The sequence below is a fragment of the Cervus canadensis genome, chromosome 5, assembly GCF_019320065.1.
Source record: "Cervus canadensis isolate Bull #8, Minnesota chromosome 5, ASM1932006v1, whole genome shotgun sequence".
Taxonomy (NCBI): Eukaryota; Metazoa; Chordata; class Mammalia; order Artiodactyla; family Cervidae; genus Cervus; species Cervus canadensis.
In genome coordinates, this window is record NC_057390.1 from 96289241 (window position 1) to 96309879 (window position 20639).

The 20639-nt window shown below is 42.8% G+C and overlaps 1 protein-coding gene across 2 annotated transcripts in view; it reads left to right on the forward strand.

Moving 5' to 3' along the window:
* Window positions 1-1209: 1209 nt before the first annotated feature.
* The window catches only part of NUP214 (nucleoporin 214), an 84830-nt gene continuing 65400 nt past the window's right edge, over window positions 1210-20639 (forward strand). For both annotated transcript variants that reach the window (XM_043469868.1, XM_043469869.1), the window contains exons 1-12: window positions 1210-1392; window positions 3779-3974; window positions 4593-4744; window positions 6700-6898; window positions 7793-7863; window positions 8385-8448; window positions 9079-9182; window positions 10377-10483; window positions 11114-11180; window positions 13429-13555; window positions 15462-15623; window positions 19277-19736. In XM_043469868.1, coding sequence (XP_043325803.1) covers window positions 1348-1392; window positions 3779-3974; window positions 4593-4744; window positions 6700-6898; window positions 7793-7863; window positions 8385-8448; window positions 9079-9182; window positions 10377-10483; window positions 11114-11180; window positions 13429-13555; window positions 15462-15623; window positions 19277-19736 — 1754 coding nt within the window. In that variant the 5' untranslated portion in view covers window positions 1210-1347. The remainder of the gene's footprint in view (window positions 1393-3778; window positions 3975-4592; window positions 4745-6699; window positions 6899-7792; window positions 7864-8384; window positions 8449-9078; window positions 9183-10376; window positions 10484-11113; window positions 11181-13428; window positions 13556-15461; window positions 15624-19276; window positions 19737-20639) is intronic.

Below are 20639 nucleotides of genomic sequence, written 5' to 3' on the forward strand. Positions count from 1 at the left end.
TGTCTTGACTGGTGTATTCTGGGGATGGTTTTGACACTCAGGAAATTCAGAAGAGCTAGCTCATATAGTGACAGAGTGAATGAATGTATCTGTGTACCAGGCTGTTAGACATTGAACTTCCTTTACTGCACACAGCAACCCCACGAGTAAGGTTCTACAGTATCAGCCTTGCTTGAAAAACGAGAAGCAGGCTTGGAGGAGATAAGCAGTTTGCTGAAAACCAAATAGTAAATGGCAGAATATGCCCCCCTGGAGCTGACCCATGTGATCCAAATTAAGAATCTGTGTCCTAGAGCATCCGTAATATTCCACTACAAAAATCTCTCTGTTGGACTGTAATAGTTGGCAATCAGCACATCCAGACATGCTGAATTCTAATCAGGCTTTCACCACTTGTTGACTGAGGGGAACCGGGGAATCTTCTTGACTTCTCTGTGCTTCTAGTTGCCTCATCAATTAAATGGCAATGATAATCCCTAGGTGACTAGGACGTCTTGAAGATTCAATTACACATGGCTCAGCTGGTAAAGAGACCGCCTGCAATGCAGAAGACCTGGGTTCAATCCCTGGGTTGGGAAGATCCCCTGGAAAAGCCACCCACTGCAGTATTCTGGCCTGGAGAATTCCATGGACCGTACAGTCCATGGGGTCGCAAAGAGTCGGACACGACTGGAGAGACTTTCACTTTCACTGGCTCTTGCTCCAGAAATGACTACCTTGAAAGGAGTAAACAAAGCTGATCGCTGGGGCCCTTTAATCTCCCCTTTCAGCCTTCAGAAACACTAGGGGTGAGGCCCCGTCCCATCAACTTTCTGAACATCTTTTCCTTCCACACCCCATCCAAAGTCTTTCTCAGGAGCGGCCCCTTGGAAATATTTGTCAGGTTCCTAACATCTTTGAAATCGGAACTATTAACAACCACCTACATCCAAAGATTACTGTGAAGCCTCAACGAAACGAGCGTGGATATCTCGCGCTTGCACTACCGACTAAAGGAAACCCACACGAGGCGAGTCCACGCCACCTGCAGACTACAGCGGCGGCACCTGGGAGCAGCCGGGCGCAGGCGCAGTGACTGCCAGGCCACGCCCCCTACTCTTCCGAGCCGGCCAATGGGAGGCGGTGGTCAGGAGGCGGCCGCGCGACTTCAGAGGGTCCTCTCAGCCTTCCTCAGCCACGCCGCGGGCCGAAAGGCGTGCCGTCACCAAAAGCGCGCCGGAAGTGCGAGTTGTGCAGCTCGTCGCAAGCTCTCATGGGAGGAAGTTGGCCTCGGAAAGACCTGGGCTGTGTGGGCCAGGCCGCGGGCGGCGGCGGTGGTGGCTCCTTTCACCAACTGAGGGCCGCGCGATGGGAGACGAAATGGATGCCGTGATCCCTGAGCGGGAGATGAAGGTCAGGCGTTGGCCAGGGCCTCCCACCCTTTCTTAATCCTGGTATTTCCTTGGCGCCTCCCTGACCCGGGAAGCGCGGGTGTCCGCTACCCCGTCTCCTGAGTGAACGGTGTGAGGAGATCCAAATTCTTGTTACCGCGTCCTGGAGCGCTCTGCCATGCAGCCGGCGTGAAAGCCCCATGGAATGTACTTTCCGCGTCCTCTGTTGGTCTTGTGCGAGCCTCCTGAGTTATCGTAGTTACTTTAATGTGGTCGTCGGAGTATGGGAATAACTGTTGTTTATTGAGCGTTTACTTGCATGCCAGGCACTGGTAACTATCACAGCGACCCTAGGAAGTACTTGTTAATGTAAAGGAGCAAATAGAGGCTCGGAAAGTAACTTACTCAAAGCCGCCTTTGACAGGCGGACTGAAATCTAGGTTGTTGTGAGCAGTTTTAAAGATTCTCTCTCCTCTGTCGCTGAACTAGTTCAAGCCTGTAACCCAGGCTTGCCTAGCGCAGAGCAGGGATCATCCCTTATCCTACAGGAGTTTTTGTTGTGTTTTTGTTGTTTAGTCGTTTCCGACTCCTTGGGACCCCATGGACTGTAGCCCCCGGGATTCCCCTGTCCATGGGATTTCTCAGCCAAGAATACTGGAGTGGGTTGCCAAGCCCTCCTCCAGGGGATCTTCCTGACTCAGGAATTGAACCCATGTCTGCCGCCTTGAAGGCGGATTCTTTACTGTCTGAGCCACCAGGGGAGCCCACAAGTCCTTTAATTAACTAGAACTGGAGACCGTTCTTGGTGCTGGAAATCCTCTTGAAGTCAGGAAACGAGAGGACGAGATGATCCAAATCTCAGCTCAGTTCAGTCGCTCAGGCATGTGCAACTCTTCGACCCCATGGACTGCAGCACTGCCAGGCTTCCCTGTCCATCACCAGCTCCCAGAGCTTGCTCACACTCATGTCCATAGACAGGAAATATCAATAAGTTATGGGAAGATTTTAAGCATTTGGACAACAACTCACCGAAATGCATTAGGAAGTAGTATAGTAATCCATACCATGTTAAGAGTAGAAGTCTCTTCTTGAGAATCTCTGCCAAGGGTGACCAACCCAATAAGAGTGTGCCCTGTTCTTCATGTAGGTTGGGGGCAGAAGGATAAAAAGGTTTTAGAACCACAGACTCAGAAAATGGTGGTCTCCCATTGAGTTTCTGATTACCAACACCCAGAAGTTATCAGGATGAGAATTAACAAAAAACTGAAAACTTTATGGTGCTGGAGAAGACTCTTGAGAGTCCCTCGGACAGGAAGGAGATCAAACCAGTCAATCCTAAAGGAAATCAGTCCTGAACATTTATTGGAAGAACTGATGTTGAAGCTGAAGCTCCTATACTTTGGCCACTTGATGCGACTGACTCACTGGAAAAGACCCTGATGCTGGGAAAGACTGAGGGCGGGAGGAAAAGGGGGCGACAGAGGATGAGATGGTTGGATGGCATCACTGATTCAATGGACATTAGTTTGAGCAAGCTCCGGGAGTTGGTGATGGACAGGGAAGCCTGGCACTATGTAGTCCATGGGATCACAAACAGGTCAGACACGACTGAGCGACTGAACTGAACTGAACTATGGTCTCACCTGGAAAGCTGTGTGAATTTCTGATCACCATATGCAGTTGGAATTAAGAAGATTATTTCAATTAGTCTTTTACCAAATATGTTTAAACATCACATCCAAGTAAATTAGTATGTGGGGATCCTGTAGAAAACACCATGTAGTGTAGTATAGTGAAAGTCGCTCAGTCATGTCCAACTCTTTGTGACCCTATGGACTATATAGTCCATGGAATTCTCCAGGCCAGAATACTGGAGTGGGTAGCCTGTCCCTTCTCCAGGGGATCTTCCCAACCCGGTGATTGAACCCAGGTCTCCCACATTGCAGGCGGATTCTTTATCACCTAAGCCACAAGGGAAGCCATAGGAAACAACATAAAGGTACACAAATGAAGGCTGAGAAAGGCTGTCTTTGGTTTTTATGTCTTTTAGAGTGTAAGCGAAAGGAGATTTACATTCTTTTCACTAAAACCTTGATTTAAAGATAGGTTTAGAATTGAAGGGGAAAAAAGAAGTATAGTACAACTTAACGTGTGCATGCTCAGTTGCATCCAACTTTTGCAAGTCCATGGACTATAGCCCACCAGGCTCCTCTCCATAGAATCTTCCTTGCCAGAATATTGGAGTGAGTTGGCATTGCCTCCTCCAGGGGATCTGCCCCACCCAGGGATCAAACCCGCCACACAGTCCTTACTCTCAGGGTAATATATATTTTTCTGTACCAGAATATGACGGGTAATCTAATGTCCTGTTTTCCCTGAATTGATCTTGTTTTGACCCTGCACCATAGGATTTTCAGTTTAGAGCACTGAAGAAAGTGAGAATCTTTGATTCTCCTGAGGAGTTGCCCAAGGAACGCTCAAGTCTGCTTTCTGTGTCCAACAAATACGGCCTGGTCTTCGCTGGTGGAGCCAGTGGGTTGCACGTTTTTTCTACTAAAAATCTTCTTATTCAGAATAAACCGGGAGATGATCCTAATAAGATAGGTAAGTTACTTGGTTTATGTTGCATGATAGAGAGAGGAGCATAGTGAAGTGCTAATGTCATTTGCTTCCCAAGTTTTACATAAAACTACTGTTAGTCCTGAGATTGATCCCCAAGAAGAGGAAGTGCTAGATGGGCAAGCCTTCCTGGGTGTTCTCTCTGGTCCTTTGTATTTCCCTTCTGGTGACTTGTTCCTCTGAACTCAGAGGGAAGAACGGCTTACCATTGTTCCACACATTTTATTTTTGTTCAGTTCAACTTGGATTCTGGCTCTCTAGGAGAAGAATTTTGCTACATGGCCTTTTAGTTGTCACAACAGCATCATCCAAACAAATGGGAATGTTTGGAGCATTGTTGCAAAAATATGGTACAGTACTATTTTCAGCCAGGGCTCTGGCGACTGTTGGTTTCCCCAGGCCGTATGAGGGAGAGTCCCTACAATACTCAGTGCAGCATTAGCCATCTATAAGAAAGCTGCAGTTCTTCTGCACAACTTGGTGTCAGGGTATGTGTGTGTATGTTTATGTAGATGCAAAAATGCTTTCACATAGACCTGAATAGAGAGTTTGTGGCTTTTGCTTCGAACATTCCATCTTCTGCTCTGTGTTTTTTGTTTTCAGTCGATAAAGTTCAGAGCTTGATGGTTCCTATGAAATTCCCAATACATCACCTGGCCCTGAGCTGCGATAATCTCACACTGTCCGTGTGCATGATGTCCAGTGAATATGGTTCCATTATTGCTTTTTTTGATGTTCGCACATTGTCGAATGAGGTAAGCTGCTGGCAAACTCTGGGGACCTAAGAAGAGTGCCTGGTATTGAATCATAACCCAGAAGTTCCTGGTTGACCTTTGAATTCTTCTTCTAGATTTGAATTCGGGGTTTTTAAGAGGTCCTTAATTATAGAATCATAAATCAAGATCTTTGAGATAATAGGGACTTCAAGAAATTATTTTGTAACACTATCTGCCCCAGGGTGTTGTCATTTCTCATTTACACTTGAGACAGCCAGGGCCCAGAGGCCCCTAAGTGACTTGCCTGAGGCCACAGAGTTAGTAGACAATGTCAGAAGTTCCTGCATACTAGATTTCTGGCCTCCTACTGCAGCGTTCTTCCATTCCAGGCTGCTTAGTAATGGTAATAGTCAATAAGATCAAGTGTTTATATTGACTGCATGCCAGGCCCTGTGCTAGTGCTTTGCATGCCTTGTTTTCATTCATGCCTGCCCCTCTTGGCTTTATACTAGCCTTATACACTTGGTATTATGGTCTTCATCTCAGAGATGGAGAAACAGGCCCAAAGAGTTTAAGTAACCATCCAAGTGTCCAACAGTACTTGGGGGATTTTATTTGTTTGAGGCACTTTTTTTTTTTTTTTGAAGTAGAAAGGAATAGCTTTATTCCTTTCCTGGGGAAAGGGGGATGCAGCAGGCTCATGCCTCTGATAACTGTGTCTCAACCTGAGGCTTTGGTGAGGAGTTTTGTAGCAATGGTTCAACGGTGGGGTTGCTGATAGAAGATTATAGTGTTAAAGGGCCTGCACACCTTTAATCTGGTCTCAGGTGATCTCTCTTTCTTTTTTTTTTTATTTTTTAATTAAACATTTAATTTTGTTTTGGGATATAGCTGATTAGCAATGTTGTGATAGTTTCAGGTGAACAGTGAAGGGACTCAACCATACATATTGAAGCACCTTTTATTTATTTATTTTATTTATTTATTTTTTTATTTTTTTTATTAGTTGGAGGCTAATTACTTCACAACATTTCAGTGGGTTTTGTCATACATTGATATGAATCAGCCATGGAGTTACACGTATTCCCCATCCCGATCCCGCCCCCCCCCACCTCCCTCTCCACCCAATTCCTCTGGATCTTCCCAGTGCACGAGGCCCGAGCACTTGTCTCATGCATCCCACCTGGGCTGGTGATCTGTTTCACCATAGATAATATACATGCTGTTCTTTCGAAACATCCCACCCTCACCTTCTCCCACAGAGTTCAAAAGTCTGTTCTGTACTTCTGTGTCTCTTTTTCTGTTTTGCATATAGGGTTATCATTACAATCTTTCTAAATTCCATATATATGTGTTAGTATGCTGTAATGTTCTTTATCTTTCTGGCTTACTTCACTCTGTATAATGGGCTCCAGTTTCATCCATCTCATTAGAACTGATTCAAATGAATTCTTTTTAATGGCTGAGTAATATTCCATGGTGTATATGTACCACAGCTTCCTTATCCATTCATCTGCTGATGGGCTTCCAGGTTGTGAAGCACCTTTTGTATCATTAATCTTTCGTTAGCCGTCTACAACAAATCTTTCACTGAGGCTATTTTGGAATTTTGAAGCCTGCTGGGGCTTCTGCATACCAATTAAAATAAGCGCAGTATTTTAAGATGAGCACTCTCTAAAATTCAAGGGCCCAACACTGTTAAGAAGCAGAGTCTCAGTTTTTATTTTGTATCTGCTCTTTATCCATTGTTTTGCATTTGTGTATTCCCTGTTGAGAGTCCCTCTTAGTATGCTACAATAATTGATGGCCATTTTCAAAATTATGTTAAAATTGTCTGTAACAAATAGACTGTTGTATCGAGCTACAGGTTTTTTTTATGGTCATGGGGAAAAGCGAACTGTAATTTAAGAAAACTTGCATATTCAGTAATTTTCTTGGACCATTGAATGTCTCTGTATTTATCTATTTTTGCCTCTGGGCATTTGTTTTAAAAGGCTAAACAGCAGAAACGCCCGTTTGCATATCATAAGCTCTTGAAAGATGCGGGAGGCTTGGTGATTGATATGAAGTGGAACCCTGCAGTTTCCTCCATGGTGGCAGTTTGTCTGGCCGATGGCAGCATTGCAGTCCTACAAGTCACAGAGACAGTGAAAGTGTGTGCGACCCTTCCTTCCACAGTAGGAGTAACATCTGGTGAGTACTAAAGTCTATTATCCTGTAACATATGGTAATGGTCATCTATTTAAAAATTAATCTCTGAGGGAAAAAGCAAATGGGGCTCTTTGTCATCCTTGTTTTTTGGTAGAAGTGGAGAGTGTGTATTTTATTTCCTTAGTTACTGTCCTTGAAGCCAAATAGCACACATGATTTACCTTCAGTATGCTTGGGTTTTCTGGAGAAATGTTTGGGTATAGAAATGTTTGGTTTAGAACTGTGTTGTTTAAATAATTATTTTGACCTAAAAAGTCAGACTCTGAAACAGTCATTTGTACCTTAGGGGAAAATATTAGAAAGTATCCAATAGAAGCAAGAGAAAGATTTCTTGATATTTGAAAACCTTTTCTATACTCCTTGATTTATCTAAAGACTGAAGTTTTCTGCACTTTACAGCTTTCTGGGCAATACTCCATTGAAAAAGCATTTTTAGCAACTGATTCAGTGGCCCAGTAATAAATCACAGTTTGATTGTGTCATCGACATGATGTTTCTTTTTTCACTTTACCAAGTAAGGATGATCCCACAGTCTTCCATGGACTGACAGAAAGAGGAACACAAAGTGGTAATTGTTGTCATTTAGTCACTAAGTCATGTTGGACTCTTGTGACCCCATGGATTGCAGCATGCCAGGCTCCTCTGTCCATGGGATTTCCCAGGCAAGAATACTAGAGTGGGTTGCCATTTCCTTCTCCAAGAGATCTTCCTGACCCAGGGATCAAACCTGCATCTCCTGTATTGGCAGGTGGATCTTTGAGTGCTAAGCCACCAGTGAAGCCTGAAGTGGTGATTACATGGCTGTTTTGGTACATATCTCCTGGTTTGCTCCATTTTCTTCCATTTTTAATTGGTAGCATTCTTTTCTTTACCCAGTGTGCTGGAGCCCCAAAGGAAAGCAGCTGGCTGTGGGGAAGCAGAATGGAACTGTTGTCCAGTATCTTCCTGTAAGTCTTGCCTTGGGCTTCAGAGCATTTTTATCAAGTAACTGTTCTGGGCTTGGTTTGGGAGTATCTTTGCTGTTTTTTTCTATTAAAATGTAATTTATGTTAATTGCAACAAATCTGTCTGTACACAAGAGAATGCAGGAAGGAGTTGTCGCGTGTCCACTCTGTCATCCTTTCCCTGTGGTCTTCCAGAGATAACATTCATGAATACTCTTGAGTATAAATTGGCAGAGAATCTGTGTATGTCTGATCAGACCTGGAGAGAAGGAGAGGCTCGTGGGCAGTACTGAGGCCTGTGATGATGTGTATTCCCCCTGTTCTCTTCAGGGTACAGAGTGGTGAATGTGGTGGAATAGGTTTGAGGTTCAGGTTCTGTTTCTTCTTTATCATCACCAAAAGTCCTTACATGAAATTTGGTACATGTTCTTTTAGGGTATTAGCCTGTAAAATGATAATACAGTTGTTGGATTTGTGGTCTGGGGATTGTTTGTTTGACACTGTTTTTTTCAAATCTCTTTCAGACTTTGCAGGAAAAAAAAGTCATTCCTTGTCCTCCATTTTATGAGGCAGACCATCCCGTCAGAGGTAACACATCTGCTTTTCTTACTGGGCTAACGTCTAATGAGGCATTGTCTGTCGTGCAGAAATGTTAGACCATGTGAGGTGCCTGCATACCGGCTCAGGAAAGTGGTGGTGCCTCCTGTGTGAAAACTGTCGTTATTTCAGTTAGCTAATTAGGTCTCAATCCCTGGGATGGGAAGATCTCCTGGAGAAGGAAGTGGCAACCCACTCCAGTCTCCTTGCCTGGGAAATCCCATGGACAGAGGAGCCTGGTGGGCTACAGTCCGTGGGTGGCAGAGGTGAACACGACTACATGACCAAGCACAGCATACACACACAGTTAATGTCGCTAGAGCAGTAATTCTCTGGTAGATGCCTGTGTCACTTGGTTAATGACATTAAATGGGTCCTGATATATATTTTTTTTAATTAGAATTCTTGATTATTTGCCTTGATTATCATCTCCTGGGGGGAAAATACCACTCTGGAATGAATTTGGGCTTTTTGAGTCTTTGTGAATTATATTTAGTGAAGTCTGGACCTTTTTAAAAGCTGTAGTAGTTGGATATTTGTTTATCTATGAGCTGATAATTTTATAATGTACAGGGGTTATTCCAAGCACAAAGGTGGTTTATTAGGATGTGTGTTTTTCAGTTCTGGATGTTCTGTGGATTGGTACATACGAATTCACGATAGTGTATGCCGCGGCGGATGGGACCTTGGAAACGGCTCCAGATGTGGTGATGGCTCTGCTCCCGGTACGTGTGTGAAAGGGGTGTCTTGATTATTTGAGAATTATAGAAGTCTTCTAATAAAGTTAGAGGCTCTAGGCTTCACCCTCCTTTCCTTACTCGCCATAATACCACTTGAGGTGTGAGATTTTAATGCTGCACTAGGGGCCTGAGGACCAGCATGGTGGTGTCCACTTAGAACACATTCTATTGTTGAGTCACATGGTGAAAAAATCCTAAAACTTTATGTTGCAAACTGTGAGTTGTGATAGGTGTTAATCTGATGAAGACATTTTAGAAAAGCAAGAAAATACCTTGATTTTCAAAATTCATTCACTTACTCAGCAACTGAACAACAAAGTGTGTCAATATGCAGTGGTACCATTTTTAATCTTTGCCAATCTGATATGAAAAAAAAGTGCTTCGTTTTTATTAACTCATTTGGGTTCCTGACAATATCAAATTTTAAAAATAAGTTTGTTAAGGTGCCTTATTTCAAGATTAAGATTTTCTATTCCCAGGGATAATATTAACACTAGCTTTGCTGAGTACCATTTATGTTCCATGTACTAGATTAGAAACATTCTACATATCCTTTCATATCTCACTTAAAACAGCCTTTGATGTAGATTTTTTAGGTCCATCATCTATTGCTGCTGTTCAGTCTCTGAGTTGTGTCTGACTCTGCGACTGCTTGGATTGCTTCCCTGTCCTTCACCATCTCCTGGAGCTTGCTCAAACTCACGTCCGTTGAGTCGGTGATGCCATCCAACCATCTAACCCTCTGATGTCCCCTTCTCCTGCCTTCGATCTTTCCCAGCATGAGGGTCTTTTCTAGTGAGTTGGCTCTTGGCATCAGTTGGCCAGAGTATTGGAGCTTCAGCTTCAGCATCAGTCCCTCCAATGAATATTCAGGATTGATTTCCTTTAGGTGTAGGTCCATCATACATAGGAGAAAACATTATCAGAGAAGTTGAGTAATCTATCCATGCTGAAGTGACAGACAAGTTTGAATTCAGTTTAGTCCATGGCCAGTGTTTCCGTTCTTCATATTGCTCAGTGTTGTCTTTATGGTGTCTCTCTGTATTTTCTTTTTTTTTTTTTTTTTAGTATATTTTCTCATAAAACTTAAAGGATTTTATCTTTTGAGATTCGTAACTTTGTAGAATTAAGGAAAAATCACCCATGAGATTTTTTTTTTCCTCATTCTCTTCAATGTAGAAAAAAGAGGAAAAGCACCCTGAGGTGTTTGTGAACTTCATGGAGCCCTGTTACGGCAGCTGTACCGAGAGGCAGCATCATTACTATCTCAGCTACATTGAAGAGTGGTGAGCTGTGGACCAGGGAGGGCACACCTGAGTCACTTTGTCCTGCTTGTTCTGTTTTGTCTCCTCTCTGTCAGAGAGGGGAATAGAGGTTGGAGGTGCCCTAAACATATGCTCAGCTCATGTTGGATAATGCCTTTCTGACTACTACATCTGTTTCCCCAGTCTTGAATTATATAGCTCAAATACACGCTAAATTTAAAAATCCCATTTTCTCAATAACTCCACTGATGACTTAAGAAAATATGGATATTTAAGGAACATATTAGAAGTTTCCCTCTGAGCTGAAGTGTCCCGTTGAAAGATGGATTACTTGAAACAAACCTTCTCTTCCTTCAGTTAGGTTGTTCTCTCCACAGGGTGGTATATTTATTGGGATCTGAATTGATTCTGTAGTGTCTCTCCTTTGTCTTAAGTTAGGAGACAGTTGGCTGAGTCTCCAGGCCTCTGACCTATGGACTAAATAAAAAGTAAAGCTTTACATCCAAAATCTTCTTACCTTCAATGAGGTAGAAAAGCTTGCCTTTCTCCTTGACATCTAGAGGAAAGCTTTGTAGGTGTCACCACTGACTCAAGTCAAGCTACAGCTGTTGCCGTTTGAATTTAATGGTCTTCCGGTTTTATTCTTTGAAGGGATTTAGTGCTGGCAGCATCCGCAGCTTCCACAGAAGTTAGCATCCTCGCAAGACAAAGCAGCCAGGTAAACGTTTCTCTTTTGTCACTTTTATGTGATGATGTTCTGAGAGAGATTTTGGAGGGGTTTAACCGTGAGGTTAAGATTTAGATGATGTCACATTCCTTTTATTGAGTTTCTGGATGAGAGCACAGCTTAAAAAAGCTGTGGACCAAATGGCTTGGATATTGTGTTGGACAAACTTAGGTGTTGAATTTAGCAGTTCCTTCAGTGTTATCTGAAGCCCTCTGTTTGTTTCCACCCTCCATGAATACATCATAACCATAGTCGTAATCAAATGTATTCCAATAGGAGTGTACCTGGGTGTGTAGGAGGCTTTTTCTGCTTTGTTCTGTTTAACTGTCTTTATTTTCCCCTTATTACTTGAATCTGCCTCTTCTATTCAGTTAACTATAACCCATCCTTGACTATGGAAGAGAGGCATGCAAGTCAAACCAAACTGTGACTCTTCAGAAATACTTTCTGTTTGGAAAACCACCAGAAAACCGAAAGCATCTGTGTAGACAAGCCCCCATCTCCCTCCTCCTGCTCTGTGCTCCTCGCAGGCTGAAGCGGGCTGTGGTCGTCATGCTGCACCACCCTTATTGTGCAGAGTGACTGCACAGGAGACACAGCTCCTCAGCCGGAAACTTTCTTTTTTAAAAGTCTGCCTGGAGTTTGAAAATGTTCTGTGCATCCAGTGCACAGGTACCAGGTGCCTCTTCAACCAGTCCACATTTACCCATCCTTCTCAGAGTGGCAAGGTGGCCCACCACAAGTGCAGCTCTCAGAGTCCAGCACTCTTGAGTTGCTGCTCTTGGATTAACTTCAGTAACAATCTCCTGATAGCACAAGTATTTTATCTATTCACACATTAAAAAACACTTTGATTTTTGCTTTTTATCAAAGTAATTTATGTTCATGGTTGAAAAGTCAAGTAGTGGAAAAGGGCTTATACGTGAAAAAGCAGCCCTTCCTGTTCTGTCCTGGTCTGTCCTGTTCTCTAAAAGAGACCATTTTTAACTTGTGGTCACTCTCTCTCAATGGTTACCTCCTTATCCCAAAATAATACTCTTATTGCATCACTGGTTATTGATTGTTAACTTTAAATTATTGGCCATTATGGCAAATGAGGATTTAGCTCACATGTGGCCTTCAGACTCCCCCGTCCTTCCTTTCAATAGGATTAAAGCACTGTTTTAGTCTCTTCTACTTGTTATCTTTGAACTTTAAGTGATATTTTTCCTTTCAATTCTTAGGCTTTTACCATGTACCATCTCTTATGATGTACCATCTCAGTACCCACCCTTGCCTTGAGACTCCCACCTTTAAGCTGTTGTGACCTGCATCTCATATTCCACAAAATCAAAGCTGATATTGGTTGTATTTTGTCCTGTAGTGATTAGCAAGCCTTCTTTGTTTTGTGTATTGTTGTTATATTGCTGATTGTTTTTCAAAGTTGGAAACCCGTTTCGTTTACTAACGTTATTATGAATGTGACTGTTCACTTCATGCCTAAGGCTTGGACCACGATTATGTTTTCTTTCCTGAACAGTTTTTTTGTTTTTCTGTTTCTCGTTGGTCATTATTCCTCCTTTGATTCATGCTGCCCAATTTTGGTCAGCATTGAAAGTTAGACAAAATGTCCATGATTTTTAAAAACCAGGAGTCATTTGTTGTAGGGCACGGATCCCACTCAAGCAAACATGAGCCAAAGGGGAGTTTGTTGGAAAGATATGGTGGTTTCTCAAGGAATCCAGTGGCAGGAAAATTGACGAGTGTGAGGAAGTACACTGATAACTAGGAAGACAAGAACTGAGGTCACCTTCTGTCTCTGTGGTCAAGTGAGCACAGGGCACCTGGCAGCATTCTAGACTGTGTGCTCACCACCGCAGTCATTGTCCCCTGGCGCTCCTGGTCCCCATCCAGGTTCCTCAGGGCAGCTGCTGACTGGCTCCATGCAGCCGTTAGATGGTCCCACTGTGTTAGGAGTCCGCTTGGATGTGGTGGAAGACACGTCAGAGAACGTACGTGATAGTGATATTTGTTCACCAGACAGGAGCTTTGTACACCAGGAACAGATAGAAAGACTTGGAAAAGGAACCCCTTGCTTCCTGGGGCGTTCATAGCTTTTAGACTATGTTTCCAGATTTTAGAGTCCCAGAGAATGCAATACTAAACCAAGTGAGTTCCCTTTTTCTCCTCTTCTATTTGAACAGTGCTGGAGAAAGCTCTAACCAACATGGTATCCTCTTCTACTTGTTCTTTTTTCCAGAATAGTTGGGAATCTTGGCTGTTGGAAGATTCTAGTCGAGCTGAACTGCCTGTGACAGACAAGAGTGATGATTCCTTGCCCATGGGAGTTGCCATAGATTACACTAACCAAGTGGAAATCACCATCAGTAAGTATAGTCTGACATAGCTAAGCTGCAGGCAGAAATAGTCTTCTTCCCATCATGGTTAGTATTCAAATCCAGCTCTACATTTTCACGATAGAACTTGCTCCGCCATGCGCTTTTCGCTTATCGTAGCATGTCTCTGTGTGAAGAGTGAGACAGAGTGCACTGTACCACACTCATCTGATTTGAGTGGATATTCATTGACCAAGGTCACATACTCTGTGTGTCTGTGTATCAGGTGTCTGTGTATATAAGAATATGGATAAAATACAGAACACCGACTTCATAGCCTTGTTTCTTTGCCCCTTCTGGTTTCCCAGGGCCTCCCTGGCAGGTGGTGTATCCCAATACTTGGTTCGATGGCTTGGATAAGAAAATGGAGGCCTCAAGCACAGACTTCCAAATGGGGCCTGAGCATGTGCTCTGAGTCTGTCTTTTCCCCTGCTGCATCTTGGCGGGGCTGCAGTCCCGTGAAATGTGAAAGTGAGAAAAGACATATTCTTTCTGACAGATCTAGAGAACAAGCTAGTGGTTACGAGTGGGGAGAGGGACGTAGGGAGGTGTACTACAGGAGTGGAGGAGTAGGCAGGACCAACTGTTGTGTGTGAGGTAGACTACAGGGAGCTAGTGTACGTAGCCAGTGTCTGGTAAAAACTGTAAATGGAGTGTAACCTTTAAAAATTGTATTAAAAATTAAAAGAATTAAACAAAAAAAAGAGCCAAGGAGACAATATAGTGAAAAGGCAGTGGGATGGAATGGAAAAAAAATTTACAAAGCACATATCTGATAAGGGGTTAATACCCAAAATATATAAGGAACCCATGCAACTCAGTAGCAAAACAAAATAAATAACCTGATTAGGAAATGGGCAGAGGACCTGAATAGACATTTTTCCAAAGAAAGCATACAGATGGCCAACGTATATGAAAAGGTGCTCGACATTACTAATTACCAGCATAGGGAACTCTGCTCAATACTCTATAATGACGAAATGGGAAAACAATCTAAAAAAGTGGATGTGTGTATATACGTGTGTGTATACGTGGGTGTGTCGGTGTGTGGGTGTCTGTGTGACTGATTCACTTTGCCATACAGCAGAAACTAATGCAACGTTGTAAATCAACTATGCTCCAATAAAAACTTTTTTAAAAGTTTTCCCCACACACTCAAAATGGTAACTACATGAGCTGATCAATGTGTTTATTAGCTTGACTGTGGTAGCCATTTCACAGTATGTGTGTCCTTCAAATCATGTTATATACATCTTAAGTACATAGCAGTTTTTATTTGTCAGTTTTATATGAATAAAACTGGGACTGTATATATATATATTTTTTAAAAGGCATATACTATGTGCCTCATTTTAGAGAGGTATCCGCGTCAGGCACCACTGGGTTCCTTGTCCTTTCCCTGACCAGGCTGTTTGGTCTGATTCGCTCAGTTACTTTTGATTCTCACGAAGACTTAATTGACAAAATACCTGCTTATCATTCAACTGTGAAGGACTATAAAGTAATGGGACTCACTTTTCTGTGTCCTTCAGTGTGGTTTCCCCAAGAGTCTCTGTCATTTTTCCTGGAGACTCCTGTATCGGTTGGGGGAATGCTGAACCTGTCTCCCTGACACTGGGACACACGTAAAAATCAGAGCTTTGGGAGAGTCAGAGCCATTACGCAACTGCTGGCATTTCTGTGTGCAGCTGGCAGGACACTGGCCGTCTGATCACGGCTCTGCTTTAAAGAGCCGGTTCATAAACGCCGTTTAGATCCAAATCAGAGCGAACCAACTGCAGCTTGTATACAGATGAGTCCAGTGAAACCCCTTGCACTTCAGGCTGTCTTCACCTCCCGCGCCTGGGCCCTTCCATTGTCTTGGCTCTTCTGTTAGTTTGGTTTTCTTTTTTAACAGATGAGGAGAAGACTCTTCCACCTGCTCCAGTGCTTATGTTACTTTCAACAGATGGTGTGCTTTGTCCTTTTTACATGATCAATCAGAATCCTGGCGTAAGGTCCCTCCTCAGGACACCAGAGCGGCTCTCACTGGAAGGAGAGCGGCAACCCAAGTCATCAGGTGCGTGCCTCCACTGCCGCCCCCACCCCGGTTGTGGCTGAGAGGGGGTCCTGCAGGCTCGAACAGGAGTGTCTGCTGGGATGAACGCTGTGAGGTCGCAAAGTGTCATTGTTGTCAGCCTGTCTGTCTCTTCAAGGCAGGACCAGTCTTCCCCTTGAACACATGCACGTACTTGCTGTCTCACCCCCAAGTTTTATTCGCCAACCTTTACTTTAGAGAAAAAGGAAGCTCAACCCGATGGATCCTGTTAGGTAATTTACTGACAATACCCTGTTGTAAGACCCCATGTTATATGATTTGAAACCCAACATGTTTAATGTGAGAAATTGGTTAAGAGACTGTACATCCATACAATGAAATGCCATGTAACAGTTAAGAATGTTATATTTATTAACAGGGAAAGGGCAGAACGTGCCATGAAAGAGTACTACAATTCCTTTTTTTATGAGAAAAATATATACATTAAAAAACGACTTGTAAGATACTAAAATGTAGATAGTGGCCACTGCTGGGTGGTGAGAACATGGAATTTTCTTTTATCTTTTTATTTAATTTTCTTCAGTTCCTCCCCCCGCACACGCCACCCCCCACCCCCTGAAGGTATCGCTTAAGTAATACATGCTTATTGGAGGAAAATTGAAAAATACAAAAGCACTTTAGAGCCCAGTAGTCATCAAGCAATAGCCAGTCAACATTTTGGTCCATATTCTTTATGTCCGTAAATGCATACATATAAATGCCAGTCTGCATTTTCAGCATTTTCTCAATGACAGTGACTTGTGAGAACAAAACAAACTTTTTAGAAGGGCATTGTTTCATATTTTGGAATTTCACTAGTATTTCTCTTTTTGAATTCTGTGAGTATATAACTAGTAAGCTTTTTCTCTTCTAATACAGTTTTTGAAGCTCATAGTGTAACCAGTTCTCTATCTGGTAAGAAGCATGTGGACCAGTGGGTTTGGGTATGGTTGAGAACACTTAAGGGTGTCTTAGCACACTGCCTCCCAGTGCAGAGTGAATTGTGCATCGTAAATAGAGCTGCTTGGCTACTTGGGCTCCTGCCAGCTGTCAGTGTGACCCCAGGTGATACACTAGGTGCCTCGCATGGACTGTCAGCGCTGTTCTGTGGGAAACCTCCTCACCACAGTGTGTGCTGGTGAGTGCTCCTTCCATTTAAGTGGTCCTGAGTCCCCTGAACTCCCTACACCCAGTTTCTGGGTCCATGTGTAATAAGCAGTATGCCTGGTGAAGTCTGGAGCCTGGGGAATGATGTTTGTTTCTTTTTCTTTCCTTTTTTTTTTTTTTCCTTGCTTATTTGACTGCATCAGCTCTTTATTGTGGCATGTGAAATCTTCCGTTGCAGCCCACGGTCTCTCCAGTTGAGACACACAGGCTTAGTTACTCTGTAGTATATGAGATCTTAGTTCCCCAATCAGGGATTGAACCTGCACCCCTGCATTGCAAGGCGGGTTCTTTACCACTGAACCACCAGGAAAGCCCCAGGAATAGATGTACTTGTATTTTATACTTTCAAAGAAGTGAACATTTACTTGGGGTTCTCTATTTTCAGAAAGTGGAATTTTTATGTGCTAAATCACTTCAGTCACGTCCGACTCTGAGACTCTATAGACTGTAGCCCACCAGGCTTCTCTGTCCTTGGGGATGCTCCAAGCAAGAATACTGGAGTGGGTTGCTCTGCCCTCCTGCAGGGGGTCTTTCCCAACCCAGCAATCAAACCCGCATCTCTTTTGTCTCCTGCATTGGCAGTGGGTTCCTTACCACTAGCGCCACCTGGGAAGCTCAGCATTTTCATGGTTGTATCCTAAGTATTTCATTCTTTTAGATACAGTGAGGATTAACTATCATCTCTGACAGTTTGAAAGAATGAAGATCTATAAGTGTTTTGATTGAAAAATACTGCTTTCTTAGTTATTTGGAAAATAATTTTGGAGAATTTAGAGAATTAGCTTGTTTATAGAAAGTTTGGAAAATAGAAAAAATTTTAAACTTGCCCTTTTATGGTATTCTCTTCCAGTGTTTTTTCATAAACATCTTTCTTCATAGTTGTGATCATATTATATACATAGTTGATATGCAGTTCTTTTATTTAAATTTTAAGTGTTTTCCAGATTCTTATGCAATTCTTATGATTTATTTAAGGATGTTTAATATTCTGTTGAATATATTTTACCATTGGGTTGTATTAAATATCTTTTTCATTTTTTAAGTTATTTCATAGGCATTATTCTTAAGAATTTGGATTACAAGGTCCATTTTTTCTGATTTTTTTGAGACTTAATACTAAAATGTTTTCTTGAAAGATTGCTAAATTAGGTACCTGGTAATAAAAAGTTTCAGATTTGTTTTACCCTTTCACACCCAGAGGGTTATATGTATTTATATTTTGATAATTTAGAGAACCAAAGTATGCCTCGTTTTTGTTTCTTTGACTAGAGAGAATGTATATATTTTCTTCCTGTGAATTAGATTCCCAGAATTTATCTGTTAAAGTCTCAGGACTTCCCTGGTATTCCAGTGGTTGGGACTCTTTGCTTCCAATACAGGAGGTGTGGGTTCAATCCCTGGTGAGGGAACTAAGATCTCACATGCTTCAAGGCGTGGCCAAAAAGTTTAAGAAATAAATAAATGAAAAATTTAAAGTCCCCAAGATTTTTGTTGTTGTTTTTTCTATTTTTGTCTTTTCATGTTGATTAATTTTTGCCTGCACCAGGTCTGCATTGCTGCGTGGGGTTTTTTCCGGTTGTGGTGAACAGGGGCTGCTCTTTAGTTACACGGTGCACAGGCTTCTCATTGTGGTGACTTCTTTTGTTGTGGAGCCCAGACTGTAGGGCACCAGGGCTTCAGTAGTTGTGGCGCATGGGGTTAGTTGCCCCAAGGAGTGTGGAATCCTCCCAGACTAGAGATCGAACCCGTTTGCCCAGCACTGGCAGGCAGACTTAACCACTGGACCATCAGAGAACTCCTCAAAAAGTTTTTTAAAATCTCAATTTTTATTTAAAAAATAAAACATATTACTTGTCATCTGCAGATTTTTTTTCAGTATACCTTTTGGTTGTATGCCTGTTTTTGTACTTAGTCAAATCTTTACCTTTTGTGATTTGAGGGGTCACTTTTGGGTTTATCAGGTTGTTAGGCACTTGGACTTAATTCACTTTTTGCTGCCTTTGTTTTGAGATATAGTTATATATATCCTTTTGTATATCTCAAAACAAAGGAGATATATCTTTGATTAAACTGGAGTTGTTTTAGTGACTATTAAGAGGCGTAGGTCTGAGTTAAAGTTTTTTCCTGATAATAAAATATTGCAGAGTGACTTACTTTTCACGGTGACATCGAGAAGTGTATTTTTTCTTTATTACTCAAGTTGGTGTTTATGAAGTCCTGTTAGTCTAATGTCTTTCTGTATTTTCTTTTTCCTTCAAAGTTTTAGATATCTTGCCATATGGAATGTTTGCTATGGAAAGTTCAACATCAGCTCTCATTTCTTCTCCCCACTCCTTTTGGAATGAGGATCAATTATTTCTGGCTTCATTCTTCCACCAGCCCTTTTCCACTTGCTTTCTGTGATGTGGACCTCCACTGTCATGGCGTTAACTTGTCTCTTCCTTTTTCCTCCCTGTGTTTCATTGCAGGAAGTATTCCTACTACCCCCACCTCCCCTCAGGCCCCGCAGAAGCTTGACGTGCCAGCCGCTGCAGCTCCTGCCTCTGTTCTGCCTGCATCACAGGCCGCCCCCACCTCCACCTTCTCTTTGCCTTCTGCTGTGTTCTCCTTTGGTTCTTCATCCTTGAAGTCCTCTGGTTCTGTCCCTGGGGAGGCTCCTCCGAGTTCCAGTGGCTCTGACGGTGCCAAAGCAGCCCTGGCCTCTGGTGCATCGCCCTTCTCTTTTGCTCCTCCTTCTCAAGCCTCCCTGGCGCCCACGCCTGTGGCCTCTCCCATGACTCCCTCAGCTGCTTCGTTCTCCTTTGGATCATCGGGTTTTAAGCCTACCCTGGAAAGCACACCAATGCCAAGTGTGTCAGCTCCAAATGTGGGGATGAAGCCCACCTTCCCACCGTCAGCTCCCGCAGTCAAGGTCAACCTTAGCGAAAAGTAAGTAACACTTCAAGTTTGACAGATAGAAATATCGCTTGTTTTTCACTTACACGTGGGACCGTAGTTCCCTGACCAGGGATCTAAGTTCCCCGCATTGGAAGGCAGATTCTTAACCACTGGACCACCAGGGAAGTCCTACGTGTATCTTATTTTTTCACTTCTGTACCTGCTTGTTTTGTTCTCACCACCAGAATATAAGCCTCTTGAGAGAAGTATCCCTTATACTTTGTAACCTTTTGCATAATTGCCATTGAATGTAAGTACTACCAGCTTCCCCCTCCACTCTTCTGTATTTTCCCTTGTTACTGTGGAGGGGATGCCAGCTGCTGTCATTGTTGATATTAAGTTGTCATGCAGCTGCTTCATTCTGAAGGTTGCCTAGTATTCCATTGTGTAACACCATGATTTACTTCACTAGTCATCTAATGCTGTATAGTTATATTGTTTACAGACATTTGATCTTTTAGGTGAAACTTACTTCCCCTTCCTAGTAGACCATCAGCATCCCAGAGATGGTGACCTGCTCTCCTCTTCCATTCTCCTTCCCCAGAGATGATTATCCCACGAGTCCTCAGAAATTTCCTTGACAAAGGGAGGGTACTAAATTCTCCGCAGTCCAATTGAGTCCCACCTTCTTTTTTCACTCAGCCTGATAGGATAGATAGTAAATGTTTTATATCATGATAAACTTAGTTTTGTCATCATGTTAAATATGTATTTGATATTTTCATTTCAAATAAGCAGATGATTAATGTTTCCATGCAGCCTTCACCTTTTGTAAGAAGTAGCTAAACATTTGCACTTCCTTAAGGCAGAAGAGTCTAGGAAGTTACCTTTTGATGATCACTCATGACTGTTGAGAACAGTCCCACAGCAGCAGGCTATTCTGATCCACTCGGG